General features: G+C 38.9%; 1 protein-coding gene across 1 annotated transcript; it reads left to right on the top strand.

The window, feature by feature from the left end:
• The first annotated feature begins 2,439 nt into the window (after positions 1 to 2,439).
• LOC119737993 (calbindin-32-like) lies at positions 2,440 to 25,333 on the top strand. Its single transcript, XM_038212692.1, has 9 exons — positions 2,440 to 2,761; positions 3,904 to 3,983; positions 5,578 to 5,667; positions 18,626 to 18,712; positions 20,250 to 20,306; positions 21,233 to 21,304; positions 21,472 to 21,527; positions 22,175 to 22,197; positions 22,611 to 25,333. Exons 1-8 carry the CDS (start codon positions 2,686 to 2,688, stop codon positions 22,194 to 22,196), a joined length of 540 nt encoding a protein of 179 aa, XP_038068620.1. The 5' UTR covers positions 2,440 to 2,685; the 3' UTR covers position 22,197; positions 22,611 to 25,333.
• Positions 25,334 to 26,765: the final 1,432 nt, after the last annotated feature.

Below are 26,765 nucleotides of genomic sequence, written 5' to 3'. Positions count from 1 at the left end.
TGATATTGCACGAAGCCCTTTGACAAAATTTAGATAACGTAATATCATGGTTTCGACAAGTTAAGTATGGGGCAGCCAGTGATAAATTATATTGATGTACACATTTTTGCATGCTTCACGAAAGAGGACGACACGGAATTGAAAGAACATGTGAGTCTCCTGGTAAACTCAATGATGTTCACTGAAGAAATTGCCCTGGATGACAGAACGCCCTCGTGTGACATGGCGTGAAGCCTTGGGGTGACTTGTAATCATTTTTGGGGGATGAAACTCGAAAATAGCACGGGGAACGCGTCTTTAATCCCGTGAACGAAAGTGAAGTGGGATATTCACGCAGAGGGCGCCATTTCAGTTTTGTTCGTATTTGGATTACTTTCCTCAACGCATGACATCTGTCTAGTATTATTCATGATTAAAAGAATAAAACAAATGAGCTCTATACGTGTTATTTTGATAGATTATATTTTGAGATTTAATAGCTGAAAAGAAGCCCGAGCGATTTTGCCTCTGTTTCAATATGTAGAATAGTGCCCTCACTCTTGTGATATGATCACATGTTTGATTCAGGATATGTCATAAATGTATTTAGCTAATAAAAATAACTGCCTGCTACTATAGTCTTCGTTGATGGGAAATTGTGAAACTCTTGTCCTTTTAACCGGGAGTCTTTGTACACTATTCCGCTGGTGCCAAACATGTGGTGTTCTGTGTGTTTTTCATGGGCATAAAATTATTATCTTAAACTTAAACAGTAAATTTCAATCTGCGCTGAATTTGTCATTTGAAAAGGAATGATTTTAAAATAAAGACAGAAAGCGATTAGACTGGGATGAATTTAAATGTAAATTTCCTTGTTTTGAGATAATATTTTTTTTTCAACGTGATATAATCTAGAACTGAAGAGGCATAATAACATGTGTATCGACAAATGTACGGTTTAAAAGCGTTTATGGAGCAGCAATTTAAAACATATCCAAACAACGTTACAATGCAGGTTACAGTACCCGACTGCATGTTCGTAGGTATGTTTGAATTAAAAATATAATCAAAGTTACTCTCTTTCTACACAAGAGAACCCTTTGTCATGCAAGGTACCACCCTCTCCAATTCATTATTCGCCCATCGTCTGCTTTAAAAATTATCATTTCAATTTAATTACGATTCCGGAAAAAAAGTTTTTAAAAAAAAATTATAAAATTTCAACCAATAAATAATCAACTGGGGGAACGCATGTCGACAAAAACTCAATTTCTGGGTCACCAATCTTTTGTAGGCAACAACTGACCACCTAATTCATGGTCAAATAAACTTCCCATACATCGGACTGTACACGTCCACCATTCTTTTTTTTTGTCAGGCTCAATTTTTGGATTGGCTGTATGTATCGTAGACTGTGTGAAAACGTGCATCGATTTACGCGGGATTCGAAGGTTATCCACCGCACATCTGGCGCCATTTTATCACATGGTGCCATTAGTTAAAATTTGCAGAAGCCTCGTGTAATCGATATTGTCCATTGTGTATTCGGGGCCATGGAATATATGACATGAATTTTCGCAACATATTTCAAGTTTCCCTCCAATATTAAATAAGGGCAATATTGTCAGCAGTGTGCTGATGTGTGAACCGAGCAATAACGGCTTGAAGGAAAGGCTACGTCTTTGTCTAAGATGCATGTTTAACTACTGCCTTATCCCTTGTGTTCACGATTTTTTCTAGTACATTGTATCTATTTTCGTCACAGAAACAAAAATCCTTGCCTATCCATGCACTTAGATATACAGGGTGAGTAAAAAAACCCAGGAAACCCAAATGGCAGGACCAATTTTTTTGTAATGAAATAGGGATGTGTGTGAATCGTTTTGCTGAAAAAACACACACCTTTTTTGTGATCCGTGGACAGAATTTTTAAAACGATGGTTGTGTTTTAAATTCCGTAACTTGAATAGTACATAAGTGATTTGAATGATTCTCCTACTGAAAGAAAGCTTATAAATTGGGATTTCGTATCCTAGATTTTGAAAGTGCTACATGCAGAACTTTATTAAGAAAATAGTCCTGCCTTTTGGGTTTCCTTTTTTTTTACTCACCCTATGCATGTAATTAATTGATAGGTCATGCGTTTTCCTTGTCCACAGCTTTGTAAAATCGAAGTTAATGTACTTTCTCTTTGCAGTTGTATGTAGTTATTTGATACACAGGCCTACATATAATATTCTGTGCATCACAACATATGCTTGCAGAGTTTTATGGACCCTTCACCTACCCACATATTTTGTTTTCTATTCCCATTAAATACCAGAACGTGCCAAGGCAGAAGCCGACCTTCAAAAAACAAATTAAAATAAAATAAAACCAAGGTGTACACGCATGCGCTTTGCATGCCAAAACCACCTGCCACATGTGCAGCCCAGCCCAGCAATAATACTACATAACCAAACTCCCCTGCGCTATATCTTTGCGGCTGTATATTATGCGCAGCGAATACATAAACACACAGACCTGGGCACGGTTTGGCGTCGCTACTGAGCTATCGTACTACGAAAGCACGCACACTCACCGTCATTTCGTCCAACCTCACTCTACGCGCAGCATTCATCAGCTGGACCACGCTCGACAAGATCTACTGATCGACACAGTTTCCTTGTTCGCAATCGGCTTGACGAGTTGTCATTTGCAACAGCCATGGATCTGCGGAAGCGATTTGAGAATATGAAGGCGGAAGATTTTGCCGAAACATGGAACAAATATGATGCTGATGGTATGTGGTGATTTGCTGTATTCCATTCCATTTAGAGTTAGCTCAACGTTTACGGCCCCGTACTTAAAGTCGTATTTGTTCACCTAGGTTGGCAAACAGAAAGTTCGAAGTTAATGTGTAATTTGTCGAGGCATTTATCTGTTTATGCGTGGTAAAACAAAGAGTGCACGTAATGTTGTTTATTTTGGTCTAATGATGACGTGGTGTGGGGAGTTTCCTCTGCGCAACAGGTGCTGTGACAATACGAATATTATTAGCATGTTCTCACATATCAAGTGTGGGATATAACACATATATAGCCTGGGAGTATTGCAGAGTATTCAATCTGAATCTATTTTTAACAAATAACATGCAATTGTTGGATGGAAATTTTAAAGAGAAATTAGGGCAGGTGTTACAATCAAATGATTATTTAGGCTTCACACGTTTTGAACTCGGATTGTCATTCCGAAAAAAAAGAAACAATTATGTATTATCAGCAAGATTTCCTACATTGTTTCAAATATTATTTTCCTATTTTGACTTAACGGTTCTTTAATATTAGGGATTACAAATTGTGTCGTGCGAAGTTTGCAGTTTGGCAAAGTATTTAATTCTCGCATTCTGTGTATTCACACGGTTCTCTCCGTTTCTTCATTAAGACTCTGAGGCAGAAATAAAAAAAAAATTAAATGGTGTTAAAAGTACTTAATCTTCATTGACATCAGAAATAGTAAATTCAAGTCTGATTTACATTGGGAAACATTCTTTAACGACGAATAGGAAAAGGTTCTGTTATTATTATCACCATCAAGAAATATTATTAGCTGCACGGTTTTATTAACATCAATAGCAACATTGCATGTCACAGAATATCAATATGTTGATTCAACCATAGTGTGTTAAATTATTCCATTATATTGAACCATATTTTATTAATAAAAAACAGTCCTATCGACCCGTTCACGTATCGTGCGCATATTTGTAAATGGTGTATTCCGTATTACTTTCCAATTGTTTATTTTGTATGCTCCTTGCAGTAATTGAATTAATTATTGGCATGCAGATTCAAATCGTTAAAAACAAAACTGCAGATTGATACCAAAACTAGTATATCACCTAAGTGACTGAAGTATTTTGCATTGCTTTGCTATTCTCTACAGGTAATGGCTTCATTGAAGGCAGTGAGCTAACGAATTTCTTCAGAGATTTCGTCATGAAGAATAAAGATTCCTCAGCAGCGGTAAATAAATAAATAAATAAATAACAATCAACATTTTTTCCTTGAGATATGTTTTTTGGGTGCCCCATATAAAGTGGCTATCTTAAAAAAAAAAAAAAGTAAGGTGGTTCTGAAAACTGGGGTTAACCTCTTACGGTTCTTCCCAGGAACGAGACTGTTTTAGAAATAGTCAATTCACAATTCGTTAAGGACTCTAAACCATGCAAAGCCTCGTTTCGTTTTCATCCAAACTTCTTTTTTTAGCTTAAAGGGAATGTACAACATTTGCTTTTGCTGCAAGTTTCAGAAATAAATGGATTTGGAGGATTAGTATGTTATAGCAAATATTGTTAAAATGACTTGTTTCACGATTTGGGCTTGTAGATGCTGGAAAAACCAAGGAAACCAATCATGTTCTTGTAGTCTGGTTCCCTGACCCCACTTAAGATGAAACAGAGCAATGTATAACCTTTGCGGAATTGTAAGGTCAGAGAATCAGTCTAGCAGGCTTGTACCCCTTCACAGGTGTGTAATCAATAGCAAAGAAAACACGGAATAACTAATTATGAAAAATTAGAAGCACTTTTTTTTAAAAAAGCCAGTTTTCTCCAACGCTGGTCGGCCGACCAGCGTTGGAAAAATCCCATTTTTCTTGAAAATGACAGCACACTAGGAGCCACGATTTTACAGAATGTTTTAGACTGTCATTCCCTAACAATCCAGTAAGGTATTTCGTGATAATTCGATCATTTCGTTTTGTGATGTTTGCAAATGTTGTATCTTCCCTTTAATTATTTATTGCCCTCTATTGTAAAAAACAAAAATACCATATTTTGGTAAAGTATAGACATTTCCCCGTTAGTTTTCTGGTGCGTAAAAAAGCGAGAGTGATATGAGCATGTGATAGTGCCGTGCTTGTTCCCTCCTCTCTCTCTGCATTTCTTATGAAATACAAACACCGTGCAAGCTGATTCCGGCACCGACCCCCCGAAGTACGGAACTGAAACTTTGCTGGACCGTACGCGCGCATACTCGAGACCGCGCGGTGCATCGATGACCGGTACTCTAGACCACGCTGCATACTCAAGCACAACTCGTTGAATTTAATGAGGTATTTGTTACCACGGGCCCAATACATGCATCATGTAGATGGGAGTGCTTTGTAAACGGTAATATAATGCTACCCAGTCACTTCATTGCCGAAGTCTAGTACCAAGTGACCCCCTTACACCAAAACAGTGTTTGAGCAGAGTGCTGTACAGCGAATGTTGATATAGGAGGGGGAAAAGTCGAGATAAATCTTATCGGGCGGAGAACGGATAGTACAAATTCAGCTTGTGGAAGCAAGGGGCGAGAGTATAGACACGATGAAATTGAGTGCCCCCAAAACAGATCCCGGCCGAACAGTATTAAAAACCCTAAAAAGCATATGTATACAAGTTCTAGCACATTGCATACTAAAATAGTAACACAGGTTGGCCGAGTTTTCCGTTCTCAAGAAGGGTTATATACATCTTTGGAGGGGTAGAATTTCACCCACCACCCCATCCTGCCTGAAATATAATACCCTGGAACTATCCCAGTTATGATGAGGTTGTTCGTTCCTTTTTTACAGGCAATGTCGCCCGCTATGCTTGATGAGATGATCAAGCAACACATGTGTGCGTACGATGAGGACGAGGATGGGCGAATCGGCATGTCAGAGGTAAGGTTGATCGATTTGTGTACCCCCCCCCAAAAAAAAAATATCTACAAAAACACAAAGGAGAGCCGAGTTGTCGAGTATTTTGTTAGAATCGTTTGATGATTTCACTCCATTCAGTTGCTACGTCATGCTAGATGTATTCACGTCTTACAATTTAGTGTTAGATTCGTACACCATCATGAGAATTTTAGTCCGCCACAATATGTGCATGGAATCCTGACCTCTTTATATGAACAGTGTGGGGGCTTTCTGTTTGCATGGTTGTCATGGCGTTAATTCTGTGTCGCAGCGCCAAAATTGAAATGATAGCGATTACAGCAAACAAAAATCAAACACTGAGTATGAGCAACACTTTAAGACTGTATCTAAGAAACTAAGTGGCAACTCAACTATGCTGTGGACAAACGGGCGACGAACATTGGAAGAATTTGATTCTCTCTGGCTGAACAAACATCCGTCAACTCGAGGCTTGCAGGCCGGTCATCCGAGGATATCACACTACGTCAACACCTTTATCGCGCGCCCGTGCCTGATCGATTCGACGACTATTTCATCGATGTAAACGGCTGTTTCGTGTCTGCCCATTTTATTGAAAACTTAGGGGGGAAATTGAAACTTGGTGTCACACATACAATCATCTCTCATCAGCGGCGTATCCAGCAGGGGGGAGGCAACATTTTAAGACTTTACTGTTTTGACGTCTGAACCGTCTTAAAACCGTCTTTAAAAAGAAAATGCCGCCGGGGTACGTGGGCAAGTTGCTCCCACCAAACTCTCTACCCTCCACCGCCACTCCCACCCCTTCCCGCCCCCTCCCAATCCTCACCCGCTGAATACGCCAAAATCTCTCATACTCTCTAAATCCCTAAAAGGGAAATGAGTGACTACACATTTTAGGGTAAATAGTCAGGAAGAAAACCGCTTCAGTCTAAGCTCTGAGCTCGATCTTTACGATTGAATGAATTTCACTCTATAGTCCCTATAGTTTCTGACTGTGGGAGTGAATCCTCACTCGAATGGAGTGACGTTTTACTCTTAGGAATTTAACAACTTGGGGACTTGACTTTTAGTTACTATATACTATGATTCTTATTTTAGTCTAAAAACCCTGCTGGATAGAAAAAAAATCAAGACATTGTGCTTGTTCCTTAAAGCAAGGCATTTTATCTGCTATGCTTTTGCTAAATATAAAGCTATTATTCCTTGTTGCATTTTAAATAATGTAGCGGCACTTGTATGCATTGTTGGTCTTGTCCATTTTATGCCGAAAAGACATCTGAATTTGTATCAGTAAGAACCCTTCACATGCACAACCGAATTCTTCAACGAGAGAGCAATTTGATAATTGTGTCGTCGGCGTTATGCCATGGTTCACTTGCTTTCATGGAGGGAAAAAAAATGATTACTTTACACGACATTGACTATGGAGTATCAACCCGCACAAGATAGAAGGGATGTCGGCGTCGATTAAAAATAGCGGTCGATTGTCAACACTGATGCTGTGTCATTTGAGGAGATAATATCGCGTGAATAGGGATGGCTCCATTCTGGTCAAGGTGCAAGTATAGAGAAACGAATGCTATCGGTGCTCTCCCCGCAGATCGTGCAGGATAATCCCCCCCCCCCCCCCCCCCCCCCCGAGTTAATTACCTTCAACGTGTCGGGCCCCAAGTTTAATTACAGTACGGTATACTGACCTAGCAATATTCTGGATGATGACACATGGGAGTGTATGAGTTCAAGGCAGAGTTGTGATCGTTTTATTCATCAGGGGAAAAAGGATTACACGTATAAAGGCTCGTGTAGCAGTCGGGATAAAAGATATGAAAAGCTAGACATCAAAGGGGAAAACGGGATCTGAAGACTGGAAAGGCTAATTGTCAAAAAAAAAATGGCTCATGTCCATTTCATATTGGGGTTGACAGGTTTTTTTTTTAAGGGCAAGCAAATTGCAATATTGCATTTGTGACCTCGCACACCCCGTATGTCAATGGGATAATTAGCAGAAAATTGCTTTCATAAATCAGTCGAGAAAGTGCCTTGAACTTTTGAGAGTTTCAGCTCTTACATCTCGCGTACAGAAATCTTGGAGCTCAATGGTAACTTATCGCAATTTTGTGACACTAATAACGTATATGTAGACTTTCCACTTATTTCCCTCCTAAATCTGGAAGATCCTTAAAACAATCCTTTACAGTAAAGACGGTATACCAAACACCGTTGCAATCGTTTAGTTTCACGGGCCTGATTGGAGAAATGAAGTGCAACAAACACACCCCACTGGTCCCCGGCCTACTACTGGGTTTCGCCAGCATCTGTTCCTTGCTCTATGGTATATTACGTTGTATTCAAACTAAAACAATGTAGACTATAACTGACAGTAGGTATACGGATAATTATCATAAACCCTTTTGCGGATATATGCAAGACCAAATAATATCATGTGATGGTACATGTTTTGCTGCTTTGTGGTAAAGTTTTCGCAAAACCGTTCGACAGTGCAATGCAGCACTATTTGCCCATTGCCTGCCTGAAAGCTATCCATTCATAGTCTATATGGTAATGTTTCACTTCCAAAACCCGGGGTGCCACTCTACTTATTACGAGATGTGGTTGCACACTTTGCCCAGTCAGTCTTGAAAATTCACAGGTTGTACTCACGTTAACGTTCTTGTACCCGAATAGTCGTGATTTGTATCGCTTATTTGGTATATTTATGTATGAAAAATTGTCCCTCGTACCAAAATGTCACACAATGCTCGTAAAAAAAGTACATCTGCAACCTCTCGAAGGGCGTTAACGCAACGGTGTTATACCCATAGAGTGTGACTCTACGGTCAGATGACAAATTTACAATGCCCACCCGAGCTGTGTATGCATGTAAATTGGCGAGAGTGCCCGTTTCATTATACCACGCGCGCAAACTGAAAATGCCACATGTTAACGGCAGCAATTTAGCAAAGCGCCGATAGTCATTCATGTATAATCACATTACTTGAATGAGCAACCTCCTATAAGGAAATTGACTTAAAGGCCAATTAACCAGAACGATTTTTGTTTTTCTGATGGGAAGGAAATGTCCAGGTTTGACATTTGCAAAAACCAACATTCTTTTCGTCTCGAACTATTTTTTTCTTAATTTTCAAGGAAACGCATACAGCAGGTGTTTGAAGTGTAAGCGGAATATGAATTTGTAAATGTCAAAATAACAAAGTGAATTGCATGCATGAATCGATGTGCTCGACATTGTATCACTCAATTCAATTCAATTCAGTTCAGTTAAAACTCACATTTATTTCCATACCAAATGAGAAATGTAAGCAGCAGAGAATACACGAATAACTGACTTTAAAATACATTTTGAAAATTCCATTGTTTTATGTAACAACACGTAACATGTACCATTATATATCTTCTTTTTTCAGGTTAAGTATTATTTCAACCAGTAAAATTGAAGCAATATTGTATGCGTTTGAAAGAAACAATCCAAATGTAACGAAAATATGCAGCTTCGTTGTGTGGTAAAAAATATATTTACCTAAAGGGTACCAGCATTTTCAACTAAAGAAATATATTATCTCACAGTTAAAATATGTAAGGTTGTTGCAACGTTGTAGTACTACATTTACTTCTTCATACTGTGTTGGCAACCTTGGCGGTATTGTGTACGGATTAAATATTAAGTCTTGTTCGTGGTTAGCTTTTACAGCAGACAATGGGCTTAAATTCCTTCTTCTTTTTTTGAATATTCGTTTGGTAATCTTCACGATCGAGCCTGATATAGGTTTTGAATTAGTTGTGAGAATGCGAAAGGGGCGTAGCTAAGCTGCAAAACTGAGGGTGGAAACCACTTATGTTAAATTTAACCAGCTATGGATCGCACCATGTGTGGTATTGATTACAAGAAAATGGATTTCTTGTACCCCAGCTATGGAACATTTGGCGTGGCACTGATCGAATTAGGTCTTATAGAAAATACGATTACAGGCTTAAAACATGTTTTTATTATAAACATGTACTCGGAACAACATCTATTATACATGAACTCGAGATTGAATTATCAGGCAAGGCAATTTGAGAAATAATGAAATGCAATATCCACATGACATTGAACAGTGATAAACCCGAAGGGAAAAAAAATATCGATTTGTGTTAATAGTATTATGCAAAGAATACAAAATGACGAGTGAAAATATAAGGACTGTCTTTGGGAGAGAAGTGATGAGGATATTGATTTCTTTCTTCGACTGCGCTTGGAATTATTTCACTCTCCCTGGCTTGACACTTTTTTCTTCTAAATATCAAATTGCGAAGACCTAAGGGAATAACAAAACAACTCTTCAGGAAATATATGATCGTGTTGCTTTAAGCAGCATTTTGGAATTTCTGCAACATCTCCCCTTTTTTTGGCCCCAAGATATACTCCTGTATGCGGTCTTGACAGACATGTCGGATTCGCGCCCCTACCTCTCATGCCCCACAGATATATTAATACATGGCTCGCCGCGAGTTATACTCGTTTATTATCTGATGATCTTGTCAGATACACTCAGATATTATACATGCGGTTGATGGCGGCAGGATCCGTTTCAAGCCATTACAATGCAAATGGGGGCACTCAACTTCATAAATAAGAATGTAATGGACATTGCGAGCATAGCAAATAAGTAAACTTAAAAAAAAAATTAAAAAAAATAAAATAAAAAGAGTCCGAGTTGGAATGGAATGATCAAGGGAGATGATACTTTACACACAGCTGTTCGCTTCATACATGTTTTTTTAACTTGCAATGTAAATCACAATTGATCCGTTTCAACCAATTTGAATGTAAATTCTTTCATAAACAAAATAATTTGCATTGTTAACAGACTTGCTGCAAAGTGAAAACAAAAATGCAAAAATGAGGATCCAAATTGGAATGTAATGTTCAATGGAGATTTCATTTTTGGCAAAGCTGTAATTCGACCGTACATTTTTTTTTTAAACAATTGTTCGCGTCCTTCGTTTATACAAATGTGAGCCTCCTATGTCATTAGTTATGTTTACCTGTCGTCTGATAAAAAGCCGTTGAGGGGAACGCGTAACGACTCATCCGATCGCGGGGAACGGCCGAGTGACTTCAAGGTTTCTTCCTACCTTCTTCAGGCAAAAGCAAAACACAATTTTGCCTGGTGAGCAGTGACGGGTGACATTGACTCGAGGCGGCCGGGCGTGCTAAGCGGATTAGACGCTGGGAGCAGAAATGTGCGGGTACTGCATGCCAGTCAGACATACACTTTTTCTTGCAACCAAGTATGGTCACTAACCATGATGCGCATGTATTCCCTTAAAACAAGAGGGATCTGCCCGATGTTCCCAATACCTATGTTCCCAAAAATCCTTAGGGTTAGGGTTGGGGAACATAGGTACTGGGGAACATATTGGGGAACATAGGTATGCACCCAAACAGGACGGGATTCACTGCGCCCAAAGTTCTATTCAGTTGATACATAATGGCTATTCACTGCGTCTGGTGTACACAGCGGGCCGGATTTAGCATATTACTGGGTAATCCTATATGAAAGCACTCCCCGGCACTCTTCCCAAGCCGAGAATTGGGCTAAGTCAAAGAGACAGTCAGTCAGAGAGTCAGTGTTTGAGTTTTTTTAGGTATAAAGACTACGGCTGACCCCTCTGGGACGATCGAGCAAAAAAAAAACCACATAACAACTCCTAAGCCATAAATCGGAAATAAAAAGAAGGAAATAGTATTTTTGGTTGTGAAAAAATAGCAAGAAAATGACGCCCTTGGAATTCGAACTTACAGCGTCCAGCATTTCCAGAAAATACCAGCACTAGCCGCAAAATCTCAAATCACGTGATATTTCATTTCAATCACGTGACATGTTTTACGCACTAGCGTCCAGTATATCCAGAAACTACCAGCACTAACCACAAACTCTCAAATCACGTGATATATCATATCAATCACGTGATATGTTTGACGCTCTAGAACTCGAACCTACGGCGTCCAGTATCCGGTTCGCTTGTAAAAACGTCATAAACGCGCGCGCACCACTGATGACTAGTATAGCGGCCATTGGAATAAAGACGCAAGTTGCGTTAACTTCCGGTTCCAATGGTTCCGATGCTACATAATGGGCAGTGAGCGTGGTATAAACTGAAGTGACGTAACACTAACGAGCCGAATATCCAGAAACTACTGGCACCAGCCACAAAATCTAAAATCACGTAATATATCGTTGCAATCACGCGATATGTTTTACGCACTGGAATTCGAACACAGCGCCCATATCCAGAAACTACCAGCACTAGCCGCAAAATTTCAAATCACGCTATCATTGCAATCACGTGATATGTTTAACGCACTGGAACTCGAACTTACAGCGCCCAGATCCAGAAACTACCAGCACTTACCACACAATCTCATTGATCACGTGGTTTATCATTTCAATCATGTGATATGTTACACGCATGGTAAGTCGAACTAACGGCGTCCAGTATATCCGGAAACTACCAGCAATAACCCCCCCCCCCCCAAAAAAAAAATTCTCATTAATCACGTGATATATCATGTCAATCACGTGATATGTTTCACGCATGTGTATTAACTATACTTGGTTGCAGAAGAAAAATAGCGGCCGGGGCCTGATGCTAACTCGATCTCGATCTCTCGCATCAGTCCGTTGCGCATGACGATGTTAACTTGTGCTTTAGTAATGCAGGCCTGTCTAGCCGACGAAAGTTTATTGCATCTCGGTCGATATGGAAAAGACAGCTTTCCCCTCAAAAAATCAATAATGTACCATTTAGAATGGATTTTGAACAATAATTTGTGCCATGAAAACGAAACCTGAAAAATACTTCGGCAAAATTGAATCTGGTCTCTATAGTAAACAATGATGAGTTTCTTAAAGTGTTATAAAAATCTCGTATGTTGTATTTTTGTTCAGTACCTTTTGAAGAAAGCATTGGCCTACAAATGAGTTTTCATTCAGAAAAAGTGCACGAAAAGACTTCATTTTCATGTATGTATTTATTTTTCAAACTGCTGTGAATTGAGTTCAGTTATTTTAGGTATAATTTTATGAGGAGCGGATAATACGGACTCTGGGTATTTCGATGAATCGTGAAACCTCTTTTCCTAATATAACAATAAAAAGGTGAACTGTTATTTCTTTGGAGCAGAATATTATTCATAACATCACTGTCTCGACGTCTCATTTATATCTGCCAAGACGGGGTATGAAAGTATCCTGATATAAGACAAGTAATATATGCATTAGTGTTTTAGGCGCGGGTCTGAATGCGGGAAACACGATATCCAATCCACCTGCATAATCTTGAATCATTTATACTCCGGCGCGCTGGCAGCGCCCTATACGTTATCGCCTGCGTCATTAATGATTCAGAGGGATATCTTTATTCAAGCTTCATCCGCAAGATGAACTCGGACAATACTACCGATAAGATTTGTCCCTTAAAGTCACCACATTACTTCAAGCTGTTTGCCTGGAGCATTTCTTTAATTGGGCAAAATCTGTGGCTTCTTGTCTTCCAATTTTTTTTTAACAAAACAGCAAAGATAAACTATCATCTTGCTGAACGCTATACGCCTTTACCGTATGACCGGATTTAAAAACATTTCATATTCATGTCCTTAAAAAAGAGCGAAGGTTGAGAATGCTGTTATTGAGTTGTCGTTATGGGCATTCCAGTGCTTGCTGCTTATCAAGCCGCTGTGGGCAATGACGATGTCTGGAAAAAACAAACGAGCGAATATTATAAATTACTCTCGTGCTTATGCACTTTCCTTTGCAATTTTAAAATTCCGGGATGGTTTCCATGGCAACTGAAATATAAAAGCGAAGGTTTGTGTTTATGTAAGCGAATGGTATGCTGTGCAATCAGGATGCCGAACAAAAGATTGGCTAGAGAGCTAGGACAATGAGCTTCCATTTAAGAGTTCTCAGTTGAAAACTGTATCAATAAAACGAGAAGAGCTGAAAGAAAACTCGAATAAATATAACCCAAAGACGCCATGAAATATCCTTTGTCCTCATAGCAATCTGAAATGTTTTCGTTGAGGACAAGTTTAATCTCGAGTTCAATATTCCGTCAACAAATCATATGAATTGACGACATCGACACGATTGTTTAGTTATAGACTTTTTAACGAATCAAGTAAATTATGAGCCGCAACGTGAACAAGAAACAGCTTTCAACGCTGTTCGATTCGAGGTGGAACGCGACGCCTAATTTTCCGCCGACAAAATGTCATAACGGACTAGAATTAATTGAGCTGCCGGAGAAGATTTCAAGATGCGCCATCCGCCTCTTGGATCGATAACCCATTATAAACTACTATGAACACCTGTCTTCGGTATCCGTTACAATATGAGCATCGTGTCTGAGCTAATAATACAATTAATATGACTTCCATAGAGCAGATGGGCGTGACTCGCAAGCCGGTTAATGATTTTACTTACTGCGTTCCTTGGGTCGGTTCTAGCTGGGTTAAAGGTACACTGGATATAAATTATTTTCAGTTCTATTTTGTTACAAGTTTCAAGGCCAGGAATCCTCTTTCATTGATTTTAAACTCGGAGAGATAAAAGAGATGTTGTCAAATCGAAGCCTATATGGTCTCCACTTTAAGAAAATTCAAGGTATAGGCCAACATTATTTTGAACTCGATGCACAATGCATTACTGTTATAGCTGTAATGACACCCACCGTTTCTGAAGCGTAGCTGCTGTTGCCATAACTTTGTTAATGGCCTTAATTGTTTGTATTTTTTTGTTTACCTTTAATACATGTATTAAATCAATGTTCTATCAAAACACAGGGGTCCGCTCATAAGTCCGACGCCTCACATATCCGACGCCTCATAAGTCCGAAACAACATTTGTCCATTGTCGGACTTATGAGGCGTCGGACTTATGAGGCGTCGGACCTATGAGGCGGAATTTGTGCCTCATAAGTCCGACGCCTCATAAGTCCGAAATTTCGGACTTATGAGGCGTCGGACCTATGAGTCGTCGGACTGAAGATAGGCCTACGTCCCCAAAACGTACAATAAAAAAAGATGGCCAAATTTAAAATATTTCATGAACATCATCATGTTGCGACATCGTAAAGTTGTCTGAATCAAATTATCAATGTAGGGGCGGAGAGAGATTCAGCGAATTGCACAAAAATTTGGGTTTTTTCGGCTATGAGCAGTTTCGTCACATAAAACCGGTGCGACAGCCGGGACGAGGCAGCGAAGAAGTGACGACAGGACGAAGGATCGGGTTTCAGCCCTGGGCACGATAGGGCAGCAGCTGCACTTGACAGTTTTTCTCAATGTTAGCCTACGGCCATAATTAGAACAAGAGGTTGAGTAGGCGGGTTACCAGACCAGAGCAAAAAAAAATAAGACTGACTTTGGATGAAAGTGGAAAACACTCGCCGGGTCAGAATGACAGATCCGAGTATTGATTTTAGTGATTTTTCCCCCTTCAATACAATTATTGGCACGTTGGTTCAAAGGCTCTTTGCCAAAGTATTTAATGATGGAGACTTTTAATAGATAACTAAAAAGCACTCAGGGGGCGCAAACCTCCACCAAGGCTAAACAATTTCCCCGCCATATTGTCAGTACACCCAAACGAAATACTCACATAAATGGTGAAGAATCCTTTAAAAAAAACTTGATCCAGACCCAGATCCGGATCACTTCCAAAATCTTATCGATTTGTACTTGTATCAAGGACCACCCCTAAACAAATTTAATGCGAATCCGTCCGTACCTTTTTGATTTATTTTGGTAACAGACAAATCAACCAACCAACCAACCAACCAACCAAGCAACAAAAAGGGAAGGTAATAACTCACCAATTACAATCGTATAATGCTATCTACTGAAGATAGTAAGGCATCTTTTAATAATGGCACCAGGGTGGTTTACTTGGATAAAGTGACAAGGGACTTGACGGGACCGGTCATTTAAAATTTAAAACTGCTGACACCGAGGCTTATTATCAGATTGTTGGCGAGAGGGGATTACGTCGGGTGACTTGCTCATTACTGCTGACCGCGATATTGAATATGAGATCACCATGGGGCCATTTAATAATGCATGATTTAGCGCCTCTTGTTTTAGAAGCGATACTGGAGATAAATTAGTGTCTTCTTTTACTGAGGTTGGTAATGAGGGGTTAGTAACTGCAAATGACACGCGACCATTCCTCTTGATTTTCCTCAAGGTTCTTTGGTCAGTGGGATACATAAAGTAGTAGTGAACTCTTCTCATACAAAAAAATGGAAATGGAATCTATAATCAAACTAGAAAGCACTCAGAGAGCGCAAGCCTCCCACCAAGGTTAAACAATTCCCCGGCCGCCATATTGTCAGTACACCCACAAGAAATACTCGCACAAATGGCGCAGATCCAGAGCACTTCCAAAATCTAATCGATTTGTACTTGTACCAAGGACCACCCCTAAAAAAAAATTCATGCAAATCCGTCCATATATATTTTTAAAGTTATTTTGTTAACAGACAAACCAACCAACCAACCAACAAACTAACCAAATCCGATGAAAACATAACCTCCTAGGCGGATGTAATAATTTCGGTTTTATGTTTCTTATTGTAAAAACAAATTGTCTTAAGTTTCAAAGGTGTGTTTCTTCTTTTTTTTGGCACTAATTCTAATTTGAAGGGCTACCCTTTCTTTCATGAATTATATTTTAAAGAAATATATGTAATCTCCCCTCCAACAGAACGTAAAAGAGGCAGTATACTATAATAATTGTAAGTTAAATATTCGCTAAAACTATCAGACATATACCATAATTAATAACGAGTGAAACTTGAGTGAAAGGCTTACTTCTTAGTAATTTTAAGATAACAAAAACCCCAAAACTTTGAATAACACACCAAAACATCGGTGAAACTTCCTCCGACTCGGGCACAATTCTTGAAAGGTGTAAAACATGTCTGAAACAAGTCGAGCGTTATTTGCTTAGCTTCTTTCTAATTATGCGCACCATATGTTGACGTTGATGTTCTGGAAAGATGAGTTTGATTCCGATGTCACCTCGGACTTTTTTTAGATGACGGTACCTGCCTATTTCTTTGAGCATTCAAGGCGCGAGTCTTATGAATTCAAGCAAGATCACTCGAGCGTCTTAATTAAAAATCAGGCTGCCTTGCGGTGTCATTAAAATGTATACGTAATTTACCACGGGGCCCACAAGGGGGCTGTTGTTAATTCATTGAGTTTCCGGCACCGCATCGTTAATGAACCAACCCGCTGTGTGATTTATGAGCTTGGTTTAAGAAGTATGCGCAGTTAAACACGCGGTGCATAATTTAGAGAGAGTTAGAACGGGGCGTTGTTGCAAGCGTTTGAATGTTATGGCAAAAATGATATATCATGCTTTTACCCAGCGTTAGAACGGTGCGTTTCTACCAAACGTTTGATCTGTGCAACTGACTTTGAATAGTACGTTTCTGCATATAGCGGAACGTTTGAATGTGAAACAAATATGGTGCATTTGTACCAAGCGTTAGAACGTTACCCTTAAGATGATAGCTCGATCTGTATCAAGTATTGCTTTGTGAACGGTGCGTCTAAACCGAGTGTTAGAATAGTACAAGTATATATTCCTAGCACAGTTTTATTCAAGCGTATCACCTTGCAAAATAAAGAATTTATGAATGGATGGGATTTCGAAATTCCCTTTTCCATCTTTGCCGTTAATAATGATGAATATTTCTTAAATGTTTACACTGAAAATTCGGTATACGAATACAAAATGCACCCAACTCATTATATTTGTATTCTATTTCCCCGGTGTGATATGTAATGGTAATGAAGTCTAAGGGTGTTTAGTCCAAGACATCAGAATATTCAAATCATAGTAAAAACAAAACAAAAACACAAACAAACAAAAACAAGGAGCACATACGCAATGCTCCAGTCACGTCTTCAGATGTATTTTGCCAAAATGGGCCTGCTTTTCACCTTGTTTTTCTGATGTATATTCAAGATTCCTCTCAGTAGTTGCTTATATTGGCCTCAATTAACTCACAAACTTATTGAAACTAAATGATATCAAATCATATTTTCTCATCTTATTCTGAAGTAAACCTACTACACTCCAATGCAAGATAAGAATACTTCATAGCAGTATGTGCTGAAGTGACTTTAATCAAGCAGAGGAATCGTATGAGCGATTGATGGATTTCTTGAATAAAGATGAAGAATTTGGTTCGTGCTTGTTTTGTCTTCGTGAAAGACTTTGAATTTTGCGTTTCCGAGAAATGTTATTTTAAGACCCGTTGTATAATTAGGAAACGTGTACGACCAAATGTTATAACCCGGGGAAAGCAAGGCAATTATGCGCAACTTTCCCCTGAACTTTCCCGTCGGGGATATAGGCCTACCTTGTAGTTCATGCCAGCACTCTCATGAATAAACACGTCAGAAGAAATTAAAGAGTGGTCGGACTGGATGCATACGCCAAACTTGACAGATATTAATGAACGTGTGTCATGCAAGCTGCTCATTAGGATTTTGCAGCTGAATTCATGTCGCTATTTTCCCTGCAGTTGGCCTCAGTCAATGCGTGTGCTTGTTAAAGATGTTATCGCACACAACGCTCATCTTTTGTAAGGCATATTCTTTTGGCTTATAACCTCCAGTTTGTATCACTTTTCATGTTCAATTTATGAACATGCACAAAGTGCGTTGTGGCTAATTTTCAGCTGTACTTAAAATCAGCGCAAAAAATGCTTATAATATTTTCTGCTGTGTAGTTATTGAAATGTTTTTTCCTTATGTCATACCTGCAAAGCTGTTTAAAACTTTCATCGAAAATTTGAATTATTGACATGGGTTGAAGTCGTGACCGCTTTCAGTGAAAATTTATAGAAATTGTTTTGTTTTGAATTTGTCATTTTGTAGCTAGCAGAGATCCTGAACCAAGAGGAGAACTTCAAACTGATCCTGAAAACCCAGGACTGCAAGCGAACCAGAGCCGAGTTCGAAAAGGTAAAAGAACGAAAGACCATTCATCCTAAAGGGACCGTTCCAGATTTGGCCCCGCCCACATTTGGTTTGTGTACATTTCTCACCATGCTTGTGACCGAGTTTGATTGATATACCGTGGTCACCTGGCCACAATTCGTGATTTAATTGGTCAGTGTGTACTGTTTGATTGACAGGCGGGAAGGGTCTATTCACTTTGTAATTTTCCCAACTATTTCAGACAGACGTTCATCCCAATATCCTGAAACAAAATGTGATAAAGAGAACTTTCTGTAATATCAAACCTAATCACAACGAAAGTGAATTTTCTTCCAATGCCTCCAAATGATTTTAAACTTTCACATCGTATTTTGAAAAGCATCTCTCTCGATTACTGTTCGTTCACGAAATAGGTTGGAAGCCCCTTTGAAATATCCATCATTTAGACATATAAACATATGTAAAATTATATTGTTTGAGACAGTCCCAGACTGTTAGCACATCGTACGGGCGACTTGATTAAAGACCAGTCACGCGTGATGGCGGATGTCAAAGCCGTAATTGAACTTTTCAAAATGCGTTGGCCAAATTAAGGACAAAATCCGGGGTTACTGCACGAAGTTTTCATGATTGATTACAGTCTTACGGTCTGAAGAGATTGAGCTGGAGAACATGACCATGCATAGAAATTTGAGGTGTTGACTTTATGCATAGGCTAGACATTGTTCAATTTTCTCGAGTGAAGTCAGCTGCGTACATAGCCAGTGTTTTACTTGCCAGTTGCAAAAACAGAATTTCATCCGGTTACCTATTATGCATATGTAATCCGTTTGCTTCTATCGGCGTCCCGGTTTGAAAATGTTGCTTTTAAAATTTCTAGCCCGTTGCATTCTGCCACTCTGCACCCCCCCCCCCCCCCGGGCTGCGAATCTTTTTTCCCAAACGACATCCGCTTCCCATCTTCTGATTGTCCATTACATGCATATCTAATGCCTTGTTCTCCACAACACAAACCCAATAATTATAGGCTTTACGTCTTGTGAGAAATGTTCCTTCATCATTTTACTTATTCAAAACGTAAAAATAGATTCGAACTCGGATCACCTGATTAGAATTAAGTCATGACTTCTTCCAACCAGTCCACGAATCAGCTGCCAACCGTCGGTGATTTAAACACTATTATTCCTTGTTATATAACTTATTCTCTAAAAGCCCTGGACATCATGAATATGCATAACGCAGAGAGAGCGCCCTCTTTTGATATTGTCCGCTCTAGTTTGGGAAAAGAAATTTCGCCCCGGGCTATGCTACTGAATGAAATGACCCAACAATGCAGGTTTGACATAATTTGGAACAGTCGTTGAGTATGCCTATGGGTAAGCTCATTTGATACCGAGGGGAAAACCTTTGATAAGAGTAAAATGGTACCTCAATTATATATATTTAGTATATTATGTCATGTAAACCCACGCAATCCGGTTTTTACTAGGTCGCAATATCGGCCTACAAAACTCAAGGAATATTTGGTTGTAATAAGAGTATGTTTTTACCTTTTGAATAGATCTGGAAGAAGTACGACAATGATGGTAATGGATACATTGACTCGGGAGAACTAAAGGTATGGTTTAGAGTGGACTTACTGAAATGAACGTTTCACACAAAGTTATGAATATTAAATCATTCGTTGATTTTGTTACGTTGTTTCGCCTTTTTGTTGAAAGCATTGCAGTAGAATTCTCCCTTATGGGCAAGGTTCTATAAAAACAAATTTAAAAAGAAGACAGTTTGAAGTTTTTTTATGCAACCCATTTTTTCCCCAGAAAATTGTGAAACTTTTCGTCAAGCTAAAACAAGGGGTTTACAATCAAGTTTTAGGGAAAGGGAAATATCGGAATTGAGGGATTTCGTACAAATTTATTTGCCTGATTTCTGGGGGGAAATCTGAAATACCAACAAAACCGCATGTCATACACGAGATACTGGGCTGTATGTGGAGCAATAATCCCTCCGGCGCATCCTCATGACATAATCTGCTTGCTTCTTCGATATTAAAGTAGCAAATTATTCATGAATCAAATCTGCTGGGGCAATCCCACCGTTGGCAATGTGTAGGTGTTATCGCTAAAAATATAACAAACAATTGGCTAAATTCGCCAAATACGGATGCCAGTTTTTGACACTGCAGAGCAGTTTGGGGAATCCTAGTCCTCTGCCTTGCATAAACACTTCAGACGGGTCCAGACCCTCCGCACATGCTCCATAATGATGTGAGGATCAAATTTCAAAATGCGTCATTTGAAATCTACAAGGTGATCTTGCAGCCCACATGGTGTTCACTTGGGAATATCAAATGAGGTTTAAGACGCAATCCGGCGCATGAACGAATCTAATCCTGCAGATGCATACTTCTTACTAAAGGTCCATCCAGGGAGCTTTTCTATATAATGCGGACATCAGTTTTGTAAATTCTCCTGGCGCATGTTTAGCTGGCCGTATTCATCTTGACAATAATAGGAGTTGTATTTTCTCTCTCTCGCTCTGCAGAAGTTTCTCCGAGATGTTCTACCCGAGGGAAAAGTTACTGAACCCTCTTTAGAAAAATATGCAGACGCCCTGGTAAATATGAAAACAAATTTAAAATTGACTCACAAAACAAAACACACAAAAAAATATTGCAAGTCTATGCATGGACTGCCATCTACTTTAGATATGTTGAAGTGTTGTGCTTTTGAAGACAGATCTAGAAATAAAGGGATCCCCCCCCCTTTTTCTCCTTCTCTTAGCTGAAGATGTTAGATTCAAACGACGACAAAAGATTGGAACGGCAGGAAATGGAAAAGTAAGTTACCCGTAGAAGTCGAACTTTATTGTTTAGTTTACTCCAGGCTATATGACTCTGTGCAGGAACTACAGAGGGCGCTGTTTTGATCTAATCGCAAGAGCCAGAGAAGGACACGGCTCCTGTGTGCGAATGGCGCGGAGGTCTCCCAATACTTAATTTCAATTTAACATTTCTGTGGGGACACGTACAAAGCACGGCCATCATCTTGTTAAAGGGTAGGACCCCTTTAGTTCCCACATCTACTCGTCCTTAAAAAGAAGGTTGTGAAGCTTAGGCCTACATGCTTACATCCTCCCACCGTCAGTCATGATGGGTAGGGCTGCAGCCTGCTCTCCATTTCTCTCGGTCCTGCGCAAGTTCTTGTGCATTCTCCATAGAGATGTCCATCTTTGTAAGAACCTCCTCTACTTACTTGGTCTAACCATCTTTTCCTTGGAGCCCCTGTTGGTCTTTTGCCTTTGACTTGCCCTCTAATTATCAAGTTGGGGTATCTTTCAGGAGGCATTCTCAGAGTATGCCGATACATTGTAAGTTTGCGCTTGTTGATTATGTCGCTGACCAGAATGTTTTTGATTTGTGCCTCTGTCCCTCCACAAAATTACCATTATCTTCCTATTATATTCGGTATTTTTTTTTTCCTGCAGGTTTTTCGCAGTAAAGGATTAAGGTAAGAATTTAAAGCACTGTTATAGTCACCACTCAGGAACAGATCTTCGTTAGCATGAGCCCTAGGCCACCACCATGGGCGTCGCCAGGATTTTTTCCAGGGGGGGGGGCAAAGCAAATTTTCCCCCAAAGTTCCTTAACTTTTTCTTTTCATTACATTCTCAATTATCATTTTTCCGAGCGTGAGCAGGGGAGCATTAACAGCAATATGGCTTCGCACCTCTTTCTCCTTTTTTTTCTCGTTTTCCGGGGGGGGGGGGGGGGGCAAGTGCCCCCCTTGGCCCCCCCCCCCCCCTCAAATTTGAAATAAAAAAACACCTGGTGCACAGTTATAGAATACATGCGTAGCATGAGGGTTTACAGCGAAATATCATGCTTTTGAAGGTCAAAGAATTTTTTTTCCTTGATGTATAGGTATGCTATATCCTTGGTTTGTACAGCGCTCAACCCTATCAACATTACAAAGGGCTTCGGGGCAACCAAATCCTGATGGAAATACCAGTCGCATCGTCAAACTCTGGAAACTTTTCTTTCGATCTTTCTGAACTTTCTTCTGTATATTCTTAGCCGAAATAGTATCATAGATTCAACCATTTTTAGCTTCAACAATTGTTTGGCTTCAACCATTTTGTAGGGATACAGTTGAACATGAAATTGTATAGTCTAAATAGTGTAGAGCAAGACATTTTCTATGACAAGAGAGCTAGAAAGCACAGTGATAATGATTCGTTATTAATCGCAAGTAGAAACCAATAATCAATATTTTCTAATGCGCTTGCAATACATTTCGTTGGACACAGAGGTTTTTCATGTTTATATCGTTCATTAGCTTCTTTTGCAATTATATAGAATGTTTTCATCTTCGTATCAAACCAGCATAAACCTTTTGTGTGTTTTGCCAACGTCAGATATTTGAATTGTATGACAATGATCAGAATCTGTGTGGATGACAGAGTTGGTTTCAATATCTTGAAATAGAGAACAAAATGGTATTGGGACTCTACAAGAACAGCGCCAAAAGATTCTTGCTGCGCGCACTTCAGGCATCAGGTCTTATGTAATAATTATAATCGTGACTATAAGTCTTAGTACACTTGATGAAATCTTCATTTTCATAGTAATTCAAGTGTAAAAAGGAATAGCCTTGAATGAACCTGTAAACTCCAAGTGAAAGTCAATTTTCGACTGTACATGTAATCAAACCCGTCAAGGTTTCGATACTTCGACAGACGTTTATTGTTCGTGTAAATCGTGTACTTTTAACATTCCATTCGTTTTCATATAAGACGTAGCTATAGAGTTTATTCACGAGTCGGCCATTTTAAATACAAAGCGAGGTAACCTGTTCATTTTTGGAACTTGCGAGTAGAAATGAAAGCAATGAAATGAAACTTCATTACAAATAAATGCCAGCCTGCTCTGATGAATAACTTAACCTTTGTAATTAATCATACTCTAATGTTTAAAGCCACATTTTATTACAAAAAATTGAGGCTTGGCACGCACTCCAATCATAAAATAGTCTGGCACCATCCCATTCAACAGTTTACAATTTGTAAAAAAGATTCAGGGAACACGATCAAAATTGGCTTCCTCGTGAATCAGGTCTATACGCTGATGTCTGCGGGGGTATTAAATCATGGATCCTGGAAATGTTACCATTTTTATTCGAAACAGAATCGGAGGATATTCGATCTCCATTTTGAGAATTGTTTTCCAAACTCTAAAATTCATAAACAGTAAATCAATTCTGATTGCATGTTTCATTATACACACCCGACTGAGTTCAAACCTGTCTTACATATTAAAACCACGTTTATTACAAAACTGTCGATTTGCATTTTTCAACATTCATCAAATTAATAAATGACAAGTGGCATGTGAAAATATGGCTAGTATACTTTCAGAAACACAATGAATTTGAACCGAGCCCTATGTGGCACACATACTAAATTATAAATGATGAAAAATGATTTATGAAGAACGACAGTTACAGACGAACGTGCGTGTCATTATTTCAATTTAATTTTGTTTATATATTTGCTTTGCATTTGGTAAAATCTTGGTTTGTGGTTTCCCTTTTAACTCTTCATTATAAAAATTCCTTTATTTCTTAAGACGTTTGCATTTTTATTTCGTATTCCAAAGTATAGGGAAGTGGCTTTATTTATAAGGGATATCAGTGCAATTCGCGATATTAAACTTGTTGTTTTTACTATAGGCCATAATTATGCAATATTTGTGGTTTTTCAAATTAAGATTGTTTTACTGAATTCGGTCATTTGTTCTTTAATACAAATTGAATTGGGATTTCGCCAGGGTAACAACAAATGGTTTTGTTTGCAAGGTTTTATCTTTTGCTCTGAGCTGATTTGAGCTGAATTATGTGAATATTAATTTCTAAAGTAAAATAATATTTTGCCATAATGTTGGCGAATGGTGAAAATAAATATTCCAGTTTGAAATATATATTCTGCATTTCAAAACTAGGCATACGGAAAAAATATATGTAATACTTTGCACATTTTTCAATGTTTGATATTTAGTTGAAAATACCTTTCTTTCTTATATTACATCATAAAAAAATATACATAGGGCTTACGTATTCTTAATTGTTATGGGTGATCGTCGATCCAACGCAAAGGACTTTAAAGTCAGAAGCTGAGAGATTCAAAAATGGTTGAATTTTCATGAGCAGCATACAATTTGCTCAACTTTCAAGCTACTTTTAATTAAGGGATTCTTGTTTGGATTCATGTTCAAGATCAAAGACTAATTGGAAAACATTTTTTAAATAACATGAATAACATTCCTGTTCCACTGTCTATTTAAAATGTACTTCTTTAGAAAATGTGCTGCACTAATCGGTGGAAAATACAACTTTTAGGTTGCAAAAAAAATCCATGAAAAAGCTCTGATAAGCGATTGAAAGATATAATAGCGATTTCCTCACAAGTGTTAATTGAAACGAAGGTTGAAAACAAGTGTGTTTTATGAGGAATGAAACAGTCTTAGCCCGCTGCTCAACTTTTAAAAGAATCTTCAGCATGCGACTTTACAGCTCCTTTCGCGATGGGATGCCACATTATGTAATCAACATTTTGAGGGTAATAAAAAACAGTATTCTCTTAACCCAGCAGCTTTGTCCTACGGTTCAGTTCATCATCGTGTCTTCTTGATTTCACGTAGAAGTGCATGCAGGCCGGCCAAATTACGATGTGCATGCCTTCATTTTCTGTTATTAGAGCATTTTATGGGCCATAAACTTGAGGGTTTGTAAACAAAAGAAGGGTGGAAGCCGTGCACAGGACTGCGAGCTCTGTGAAATTTGTCTGTGAAATTCTGATGAAATTGGGCCATACAATCTGCAATGGAGCGAACGCATCATTTTTTTCAAAATGGTGATGGGCTACAGGACTACTTTTAGTTTTAGGGGTGATCATCACTGAATAAAATTTCCTCTCAAAAGTTATCAATAAACCCCCAAACATTGAACAGAAAGTGAAAGATAATGAAATAAGCTTTAATTTCATGGGTGTCTCAAACATTTTGGAGAATTGTGAGTATTTTTCCTGAATTTCGGAAATGGGCGTATTTATCACTGGGGTCTATGGCAGTTTATTTACTGGTCTGCAACCCGTAGGGAGCAACGAATGTTGCATGTTTGCTGGTGAATGGCACCAGGTACCAACGCTGAAATAGTAGCCTAGTTTTCATCCCAGAGCGAAAGTAATTGGACCGAATTCTAAACGGTCTAGCTTACAGAATATATGTAAAATATAAATAAAATGCCAATAACAGATTATTAAGGGCTCCCACGGATGAGGGCGCTGTCATGACGTCATTTTGGGCTTAGAAACGTAAGTTAATTCATGGTTGTGACGTACAAGTACAAAATACATTTTAAAGATCTTCTAATTTTTAAATTAATTTATATTTTTACTGTTTGTACCCAGAATATGGCGTTGTAACAGCGCCCTCATTCTTTCATAAATAACGCCTTCGGTTGCCAATCACTGGTATATAAAGGACGCCGCCAAGTGGTGAAATAGTGCCAACCAGTTAGGTTTTCCATTTTTAAGCTCTGGCAGAGCTTCTACATGTCGCTTGGCGGTCGCTCGTTCTGTCTGTCGGTCTGTCCTTGTGTCTGTCTGTATGTCTGTCCCGAAAATTGACCAAAAGTATGGTGATCAATATGTGCCATTGGCGTCGCATGTTCCAGCGTCGCATTTTAAAGCTCCAGCCAGAGCTTATTGTGCACTTGCACTTGTTTTAAAACAAAATTGTGTAACAAAAAAGGTACGGCACTATTTAAAATGTAATTTACCAGGTACTTATTCAGTACACAAAACTAAAATATGTTTTTCAAACATGCAAATTCAATTAACGTACTGTGAGAACATTTAGTCGGTACTGTTACTAGGGGTCCGCATAGAGATGTCGAATGCATGTACGTCTATTGCATTATAAAACTCACTTGGACATTTATGGTAAAAAAAAGAAAAATGGTTATTTGTCACCCACGTCTATCAGAAATACATCCGATAAGCAAACTATCCAGAGCTGGAA

This window comes from Patiria miniata, unplaced genomic scaffold, assembly GCF_015706575.1.
Source record: "Patiria miniata isolate m_02_andy unplaced genomic scaffold, ASM1570657v1 HiC_scaffold_3, whole genome shotgun sequence".
Taxonomy (NCBI): Eukaryota; Metazoa; Echinodermata; class Asteroidea; order Valvatida; family Asterinidae; genus Patiria; species Patiria miniata.
This window is presented reverse-complemented; position numbering and strand designations above follow the sequence as displayed.

Bases quoted from the DNA above. Each gene is read 5' to 3' on its own strand.
- LOC119737993 (XM_038212692.1), top strand. From the start codon at position 2,686: ATGGATCTGCGGAAGCGATTTGAGAATATGAAGGCGGAAGATTTTGCC. The intron at 18,713-20,249 runs GTAAAAGAACGA...CCTTTTGAATAG, and splicing joins CCAGAGCCGAGTTCGAAAAG to ATCTGGAAGAAGTACGACAA. The intron at 21,528-22,174 runs GTAAGTTACCCG...TTTTTCCTGCAG, and splicing joins GAACGGCAGGAAATGGAAAA to GTTTTTCGCAGTAAAGGATT.